Source organism: Miscanthus floridulus, chromosome 17 (assembly GCF_019320115.1).
Source record: "Miscanthus floridulus cultivar M001 chromosome 17, ASM1932011v1, whole genome shotgun sequence".
Taxonomy (NCBI): domain Eukaryota; kingdom Viridiplantae; phylum Streptophyta; class Magnoliopsida; order Poales; family Poaceae; genus Miscanthus; species Miscanthus floridulus.
The window spans coordinates 88,742,898-88,752,529 of record NC_089596.1 but is presented as its reverse complement, the minus strand read 5'-3'; the positions used below and the strand labels follow the sequence as shown (position 1 = coordinate 88,752,529).

The 9,632-nt window shown below is 44.0% G+C and overlaps 1 protein-coding gene and 1 long non-coding RNA gene across 3 annotated transcripts; one reads left to right on the top strand and one right to left on the bottom strand.

Moving 5' to 3' along the window:
• Positions 1-313: 313 nt before the first annotated feature.
• LOC136517143 (uncharacterized) lies at positions 314-2,784 on the bottom strand. The gene is made up of 2 exons (XR_010774231.1): positions 2,004-2,784; positions 314-1,079 (listed from the first exon to the last, which is right to left on the bottom strand). It is a non-coding gene; the product is annotated as an uncharacterized lncRNA (long non-coding RNA).
• A 503-nt stretch (positions 2,785-3,287) lies between these two features.
• LOC136516235 (glyoxysomal processing protease, glyoxysomal) lies at positions 3,288-8,881 on the top strand. Of its 2 annotated transcripts, none has more exons than XM_066509594.1 (14): positions 3,288-3,418; positions 3,515-3,561; positions 3,641-3,824; positions 3,923-3,973; positions 4,497-4,568; positions 5,301-5,414; positions 5,496-5,627; positions 5,745-5,848; positions 6,310-6,395; positions 6,474-6,568; positions 6,647-7,334; positions 7,610-7,811; positions 8,041-8,129; positions 8,378-8,881. In XM_066509594.1, the coding sequence occupies exons 1-14, from the start codon at positions 3,353-3,355 to the stop codon at positions 8,605-8,607; spliced, it is 2,160 nt and encodes a 719-aa protein (XP_066365691.1). In that variant the 5' UTR covers positions 3,288-3,352; the 3' UTR covers positions 8,608-8,881. The 2 variants fall into 2 exon arrangements, with proteins under 2 accessions (XP_066365691.1, XP_066365692.1); XM_066509595.1 differs by having other exon boundaries at positions 5,301-5,437; positions 5,534-5,627.
• The last annotated feature ends 751 nt before the right edge of the window (positions 8,882-9,632 follow it).

The window sequence follows — 9,632 nt, the reverse complement described above, 5'->3', positions numbered from 1 at the left end:
AGACAATCTCATCTTCTCCAAAATTAAAAAAATAACACGCGATTGACGATCAGATTCATAGAATCAATGGTTAAAATGCGCAGAAACATTTTTTGGTGTCGACTTTGCATTGAAATCAGTAGTTAGATAAATGAAAATTAATTTATTACCGCATAAAAATGTATAGAAACTGCTCCAACAATGATTAGAATTGTGTACCAACAATGTATAAAATTATGTGAAAGCGTACACATAATTGTTCCAACAATATATGTCGAAGAGTTCTAACAATGCATAGAAGAGTGCTCTAACCATGTATATAATTGTGTGGCAGTGCACAAATAACTACTCCAATGTATACAAATTTGTTGTAACAATGTATAGAATGCATATCACGATACAGTTTAGCCATATATAGAAACTTATGCGCACAACCATACAAACACAATCAACAAAAAAAACGATGAAGAGGTGTCGCTGTCATTGCCGGAGATGTTGGGGAAGGGGACTGGGCAGAGGCACCGCCACGGGCCGTGGTGGGAAGGGGGCGTCAGGAGGCCAGAGCTACCGCCGCGTAGGGGGCGCCGGGATGCTAGAGCTCGCGTGGGGATGCCGTGTGTCCTGTCGCCGATTGTACGTTGCAGACCCAGTGCAGCCACGAGCTCGCCGCTGCCCCATGACCCGTGAGCTGTCTTTGCCTTCAGACCATGTGGCCTTGCTGGTCGTCGCATGGAGAGGGGAGCCGGGGCGCCACAGCTCGCCGTCAAGGGCTGCCGGCACTCTTGCTCGGCCAGGCCAGGCCATCGCCAGGGGGCCACGGAGCTCATTGGCCGTTGCCGGGGGCGAGCATTGCCAGTCGCCGTCGGCCGACGAGTCCACCCTGGCCCTCCCATCGGTGCACGCGAAGCCGCACCGTGACCAGCCTGCACGTGAGGCAGCTTATGTACGCATAGAAACTTTTGTATGCATGATGTGAAACAAAAATTTGTATGTATGCATAGAAATTTTGAGCCTGCACTTGGAGAGCGTAACTCGTACAGTCCAGTGTTGAGATTTGGAGATTTTGTATGTTTGCATAGAACAGGCCTAGCATGCTCCCCCTAAATCACCAAGCGGATGCATAGAAACATAGTAAGTACAAATCAAATATTTCACTCAAGTATAACGGAACAGCTTCTATATAGAAATATGTAACAATAATGTATACAAATGTCATCTAGTGATGTATCCAAGAATGCTTGGACAACCGTTAATACAATGTATAGAAATATATTCCAACATTAAATATAAAAGTGCTCCAAAAATGTATAAAATGTGCTCCATCAGTGTATGAAGAATTCTAGATGATTTCTTGCTTACACCGATGGCTCAAGACGAATAGAAATAAAAAATCAAAGTACATGAAAACAAACTGTGAGAATCAAAATTTATCTAGTTTTTTTAGAAACCTGCACTGACCATCGTAAATAAATATTTTATTTAGTCAGATTGCCAAATCATAATTGTTATGCATAGAAACTTATATATACAAGCACAGAAACAATTTCTCTAAATGGACGCATCCATGCTTGCTTGCATTGCTACGACTAAGGTGGTGTTTAAATCTAGGGGCTAAAGTTTAGAAGTGTCACATCGAATGTTACATTGGGGTTGTCACATAAGAGTGTTCGGATAGTAATAATAAAACAAAAATAACAGAAGTCATCGGTAATCAGCGAGACGAATTTATTAAGCCTAATTAAGCCCGTATTAGCACATATTTACTGTAGCACCACATTATCAAATTATGACTAATTAGGCTTAAAAATTTATCTCGCAAAGTAGTCGTAATCTGTGCAATTAGTTATTTTTTTAGTTTATATTTAATATACAATGCATGTGTCCAAATATACGATTTGATAGAGACTAAACTTTAAGAGAGGAAACTAATCAAGGCCTAAATCGAATTAAAATATGGCATAGCAACTATGGCTTAAGAAGCATAAAAAATTAGAAGAAAAATATCACGAGAATGCAAGGAGCACCTGCAGCATCACGACGATGAGCGTTGCACCTGCAGCTTCACGGCAACAGAGGAGTTACTAGCACCGGATCTCCATCAAGCACCTCAGTGTCCCCTCCGCCGGTAGTGTGGAGGCCACTATGACCGATGGGGTCGGGGTGGAGGCCAGTAGAGGGGCGTGCCGTTGAGGAGAGGGCTGCCGCTGCGGAAGTTGCCTCATGCCGCCAATAGATCTGCGGCTGCCGTCGCGGCTAGGAGAGGATGCGCCGTCGCAGGTGGTTTCGGGGCCGCCACAACCGCCGAGAAAGGTGAAGTGGAAGCCTCCGCTGTCGCCTGAGCCACCCTTGGCCGGAGAATTGCGTGGATGCCCGTTAGATCTGCTCGGAGGACCGACGCCTCTGCTGGTCGGGCCATGGAGGGGCGCCGCCGCGGGCCGTGGTTGGGAGGGGCGTCGGGATGTCGGAGCTGTGGCCGCGAGCCGTGGTGGGGAGGGGGCGCCAAGATGCCGAAGGTGCGCGCCGCCGATTGAGGAGTCGGCCGCCTGCCGCCGGTTCGGTCCGCCCGAGCACCTCCCCACCCTGCAGCGAGCTCGCCATAGAAGCAGCCGCAGCACACGGTGAGGGCGCCCTCGTTGGGGAGCCGCGCCGTGGTTGGGAAGGGCGCCACCGAAGGTGGGTGAGGGTGCGCCGGGGAGGGGGAGATCGCAGGGTCGGGGTCAGACGGCGGGTGCCAGGAGGTGGCGGCCAGGCGGCCAGGGGTGAATGTGTGGGGATTAGGGTTTAGAGGAATATACAGGGCCCAGGAAGATGGGTCTGGTGTGTCGGTGGGTGGGCTAGCAGGCTAGTTCGGTTGGGCTAGTGGGGAGCTGGTTCGGTGGAACCAGACCAGTTAAGTTTGGTCAGGGCTTGCACTGCCTATTGGAAGCCCCAAGCTCCCAATTTTATGTGTGTGTATATATATATAATTTTTTAGTAAAACTATCTTGAAAAATACTTTAAAATGTCGTAGTGGGTATTTGTTTGATTTTAAGGGTTCAATTAGTATGATGTCAAGCTTTTGAGGTTAATAATGGGGTTTTTAAAACTCTAAGGCCCCGTTCGCTTGTCTTTAAACCTGGTTTATCCGTTTCTTTTTTCATTCGAAACAGTATTTTTCTCTCATAAATTTCTTTAGGTTCATCCAGATTCCTTCAGAATTCCTCCGAGCGAACGAGCGACAAGTCTACACGGGCAAAAAAAAAAAAAAAAAAAAATCAATAAAAAGAATTCCTTTCCATATTCCATCGGAGAGGAGAAGCAACCAAACTTCTCAACTATCTGCTATGTACAGCTCTCGTCGGGGTCTCTCGCCCATCCCCCCTCCCTGCGCGCCATGGAGGCCCAGGAGATCGCCGCGGCAGCGCGCCACTTCTCCGCCATGGCTCGAATCGTCGGTCCGGTTAGTCTGCGACTTCGCATCATCACCAGCTCAACTCCTCCGAATTATCTCGCTAACCGCCGTGCTTCTTCCCTTCTCCGGCGTCTCCGCTTCAAGGACCCCAAGGCCGTGAAGATGCGCCGCCACGCCTTCCACCTCCACCAGTACGCCTCCCTCCCCGATTCGATATTTTACTCGACAAATTCGAGCTTTCCTAAAGCTCCGTGCTGACTTGGGCTGCAGTTCGGGGTCCACCACGCTCTCGGCGTCGGTTCTGCTCTTGCCGCGGGGCGCCCTGGCTGAGCCGCCGCCACTTCTCGACCATATCTGCGCGGCCCACGGGCACGCGGCAGGAGACGTCGCGCTCACGGCTGCTTCCCTCGTCGAGCCGTTCCTGGTCGCGGAGCAGCGGAATAACTCCGGCGAGGTAGGTAGGTTACAGTGTCACAGCACCGTCACCCTATAATCACTCTTTCTAGTGCTAAGCTTTTGTTTGCTTCCTTGTTTGGAATTGGATGCCTCCAGGAGCTTCAGCCGAGGTTGGTTCCGGAGGTGCGTCTTGATGTGCTTGTTGAGGTAAGGATAAGCATCGGTGCGGAATTCGTGCTTAGCATTCAATCACCCATAATCAGTACCTCTTTGCCAAGAAAGTTAAGCAAACTCACACTGATAATTGCTGGAAGTGTGTCAATTACATCCCAGTTCCAAACTACTCCCTCCATCACTAAATAACTGTCGCCCTTGGTGTGCATGCCACAAGTTTGACTCGATTTGTAGAAAATACGTGCAACATTTGTATCTCCAAATAAATTTATTAAAAACCTAGATTCAAAGATCTTTTCAATAATACTAATTATGTACCATAAATATTAATATTTTTTAATATATATTTAGTCAAAGTTGTTTCTCGGGAAACGAAAACGATAGATATTTAGGGACAGATGGAGTATGTAGCTGGTAATAATCTAATGCATGATGTACAGTGTGGGTACTTGTAGTCTTGTACCATGGTAAGGAACTTGTAACTTCCAAAATACAGTACTAGTTTCAAAACCAGGAAGTTTTTCCTGAATTCCTGAACCTGCTCTGATGTGTGCAGCATGAGTTGGGGAACACTCAAGATGGGAAGTCTGGACCTCCACGGTGGCTTCCAGCTCGATTGCTTGCCGTGGTCAGTACTGTAATTTTTTCAGCCAGATTATAGTGTTACTAATAGATGCATGAAAAAGTAGCAGCCAGGGAGTGAGTTTATATTGTTACTAACAGATGCATGAAAAAATAGCAGCCATTGATATGTACAAGATAAAGGTGGTTGTTTTCTGAGTCCATTTAGATCTGTGAGGATGTTCTATGTTTGGAAACAGTGGTGATGCCCAATTGGACTTAAAAGTTTTAAGTTTACACACCATGTGCATTTACTTTCAGTTTAAGGAGCTGTGCAACTGTGCTTTGGAGCAGCCCTTATTGGTTTTGATTAAACTATGATTCCAAATTGTTTTTTTCCAGTGTTCTAAAACTGTGTAAACCTTTAGTAGCTGCTATCAATTCATTTTGGTAAGAAGAGTTGCTTGGCTTGCCATTGACATCTCTTGTCTCATCGTACCAATGACCTATATTAATAATTTAAGACTGGCTTTGGGCTGCTCATTAGGAATAAACTAAGATCAGTAAGGAGGGAGTTTGTTTAGATATCCTCATTACAAGTACCCTTCTTTTTTTGGCCTTAGCTAAGGTGAACCACATTTTTCCTTAGTTATTAGTGATCTGCATCTGTACACTGTACTTAACAGAAGAAAATACATGCTTCTGTCGTATAGTAAGATAACATTTGTAGGTTTTGGTTAGTCTTCACCCTTGATACTTACGCATACATGACCGACCGGAAGGCTCATTTCTTCTGTAGGTTGATGTTCCGACAGCTGCTGATTCTGCTTTGTCCTTACTGAGACATGAAGAGTTCATCAGAAGACCAACATGGGATGTAGGCTGGTCATTGGCCGATGCTAATCAGAAACAGGTCTCTTTGTTTATCGAATCAAAGTATTAAACTGTTGCCCTCGTTTGTCTTGCATTAAAACTTATTGTTAGAATTCCTCAGGTTGAAAATGATACCAGATCTTCGCTCGAGTCTAAAAGGAATAATGCATCTATTGAATCAGTAGACCCATTGATGTTGTCCAAGTCTGCCACAAGAATTGGTATTCTAGGAATTTCAACCTTCAACTCAAATGTAAGGCGCAGGTCTACATATTTTTTCTTTCCTAGAAATTTAGCACCTTGAAAGTTGCAAGCTGTAGTGTTTTTATTTTTTTTTGTTACTTAGTAGTCTTTGGTCGTTGGTGAACAGGATGCAAGACGTATCAATGTTTCAGTGATGCAACAACGAGGGGACCCTTTGCTTATAGTAGGATCTCCATTTGGCCTCATGTCACCCTTCCATTTCTTCAACAGGTAACTTTTATTCTACTGCTTTAGCATAATGCCAGAATGTCTTTAAGTATGCACCAGAATTTAGCACATGCAAACTGTCGAACATTTTGATTTGGTGACAAGAACATAGTCTGGGCATTCATAATGCTGACTTAAGTAATGATAAACTCCAGACATTTTAAAACTTGATACCGTTCCATATGCATTATGGAGAAAATGCTAAACTTTTGCTATCTAGAGTTTTATTAACTCTTTGCTTTGCACGTCATCACTAGATCTTCCAAAGCATATACAGTTGTTGTGTTGTGTTTATTCCCAGTATGTCTAGTGACCTGGAACTGGAAGGCATTAACTAGATACTGACGTTTCTGAAACTGAAAAGGCCTGGCATGCTATTGTTGACTATTTTCTTTTGCTACCATTATTAGAAGACAGAATAGGAGTGTCCTATTTATTTGTGTACATATGCGCTTTTTGAGCAGTATATCAGTTGGTGCTGTTGCGAATTGCCTTCCTCCATGCGCTGTGAGGAGCTCATTGCTGATGGCTGACATCCACTGTCTCCCTGGTAAACATCTTTCTGTCTTTCTTTCTTTTCTTGTATAGTATGACATTAGTTATTGACAATCTCTTAAATTGACCAAAGGCATGGAAGGCGCTCCAGTCTTTGATCGAAATTCTTGCCTTGTGGGGCTGCTGATGAACCCATTAAGACAGAAAGGCAGCAATATAGAAGTTCAGGTGAGTTCACTGGTTTCAACAAGATACCTTTGCACATCTAATATATGTAACTTAGCTATCTTAAAATCTACTTGCCAGCTTGTGATTACATGGGATGCAATATGCACGGAATGGAACAGCAAAAAACTGGAGGAAATTGGACGTGCCCCAAGAGAACTACCTAATGACAAAAATACGGATAGTAAATCTATGGAATTACGGCATGGATACAACTGTGGGAGGTTTGTCTCTTCTACGGTCAACAAAATTAATCAGCATTGCATATCACCCCCTTCGCTCAGAGAGGCTATATCTGCAGTTGTTCTTGTCACGGTTGGTGATACATCTTGGGCTTCAGGGATTGTTCTGAACAAAAGGGGTTTAGTTCTGACAAATGCTCATCTCTTGGAACCTTGGAGATTTGGGAGGACTTCACCCTCAGATTTACAAGCCTCATTCACTGGAGAACATCTCAATGCTAGAGAAAACAAATCATTGCAGCCACAAGGCAAATTTTCCAATGAAGATGCTGTCGATCATAAGGTTTCATTGTTTAACTTGGGTTTCAAAAGAGAAAAGAGAATATCTGTTCGTTTGGACCATGCAGAGAGACAGATATGGTGCAATGCTAGCGTGGTTTTCATCTCAAAGGGTCCACTTGATGTTGCATTGCTTCAAATAGATAAGGTTCCAATTGAATTAAATACAATCAGACCAGAATTTGTTTGTCCAACAGCAGGGTCATCTGTTTATGTTGTTGGGCATGGCCTTTTTGGACCCCGATCAGGTGAAAAATCTTAGAACCACAGCTAAAATTAGTGCTTAGAGCAGTTTGATACTTCCTCCATTCCAAATTATAAGACGTTTTGGATTTTTTATATTCATGGCTTTTGCTATGCACTTAGATATACGCTGTCTAGATGCATAGTAAAAATAATGTATCTAGAAAAGCCAAAACGGCTTATAATGTGGAACGGAGGGAGTATTTTTTATCAATGTGCATGCCATTGCAAATGTTGAGTTTTGTTATTATGGAACTGATGGTTGAGTATCTGAATGTAGGCCTATGCTCCTCTCTATCCTCGGGGGTTGTGTCGAAGGTTGTCCAAATCCCATCAAATCAACTTTCTCATCTGGCCAGTGCTCTGGAGATTGACAATATGGACATACCAGTAATGCTGCAGACAACAGCGGCAGTTCATCCAGGGGCCAGTGGTGGCATTCTTGTTAATTCACATGGGCTAATGGTTGGGATAATAACAAGGTATCAAATAGAACCTTTTTGAAACCCTACAGACATTAACTAGAACCTTTTGAAGTTCATCAAGTTATTTTGCCATTTCATCGACTGTATCAACTTTCTATCTTAGTGTTCCTGCTACTTGCAAGCAGAACGTGTCATTCATTTTCGGATTAGAAGAATGGTGAAGTATGCATTTTCTGAAGAGCTTGTCTTTTTTCTGACTTATTATTATTTTTGTTATCATATCCAGTAATGCTAAGCATGGTGGTGGAAGCACAATACCTCATCTGAATTTCAGCATCCCCTGCAAATTACTGGTTGCGGTCTTCAAGTATTCCGGTGCTAATTAAGTTTGCTCGTATTTTTTTCCACTCTCAGCTTTAGGCCTTGTTTGGATGCACTCGTAGCCACCTCAATCCATGTGTGTTGGAGTGGAAAATAGTTAAAGTTCCACCATAATCCACTCCGACACATGTGGATTGAGGTGGATACGAGTACATCCAAACAAGCCCTTAGTCGATATTAATGATATCAAAACCCTTTTGAGTACATATAAGAAATAAGGAATGCATTTCCTTTCTTGGCAGCAATTGGAAAGCTCGCGATTTTGGAGCAGTTGGACAAACCAAATGAAGTGCTCTCATCAGTTTGGGCTTTGGCACCATCATCATCCCCATTTGTCAGTAGCTCCCCAGAAAAAGGCAAAGAGGAAAAGGTCTTGGAGTTCTCTAAGTTTCTTAGTGATAAGCAACAAGCTCTGAAATCTAGTGTAGATCTGAAGGAACCCTTTAGGTACAAGACTCCCAGCAAAATATAGATTGCATCCACTGGAATTCTTACAAGGAAAATATTTCAAAAGTTTGGTCGTGGAGTGCAGAAGTTGCTTTGTTGGGGGGACATTGAACAGGGTTCAGATTACCTGAAGAAATGACAGGCTGTTGGCTAAAGGCTAAAGCTGTACTATTTTTTTTCCCTGGGCAAAGACCTTGTAAAGGAGCATCCAGACAAGTTCATGCATGGTTTTGTTCCCAGAATTTTGTATGAGACGTTTGATCCCAGAATTTGCCAGTACAAAAGGAGTTATCAGAGCACAGTGAGCTTATTTACAGATGGTTAAGGCCAATGTTTTTAAGGCGGTAAAGCGAGGCGAGGCGACCAACTACCGCCTTACGCTAAAGCGAGTAAGGCGTAAGGCGAGGCGACGCCTTACGGCCATCCAACTCTAGTAACTAGAGAACTGGAAGCATGTCATACCTGGTGTTGTCCAACCGAAAAAGCCAAGCAACTTTGCGAGTCACAATCTCACGGAATAGACGTGACCCACCCCCGACTGACTTCCAGGTTGACGCAGCAGCCCTCAAGTGCAGTAGACGCCAAGTCAGTCACACTCACACCACCACAGCACACCACACACTCCCCTTTCCGATCCCATCCCTCTCTGAAAGCATCTAGGCCCCTAGTTGGATTTCGGTGATTAATGTCAATACAAGATTACTATGACTAACGTGTGTTTTGCAGAGACAATTAAGTTAGGTCATGGTAATAGAGATCGATTGGGCAATCGAGGTTATCATGCCCCTACGATGGAAATCGTTTCGGTTTTCAAAGGATGGACGACAAGGTTAAGGATAACTAGTTCTAAGTGTCGATTGAAGTTGGAGAGACACTTAGAGTAGTTTAGGACTTTGTTTTTCCTTTGGCCGTACTATGAAGGGGGGTATGAACGGGTAGCTTGACCAAGTTGAGTCTAGTGAGTTAGGTGTGGTGCACACTTGTTAAAACTAGCTCTAGGTAGCTCCTATGAATGCCTAAGATCTTTTGGAGCAAACTTCATTCACATAT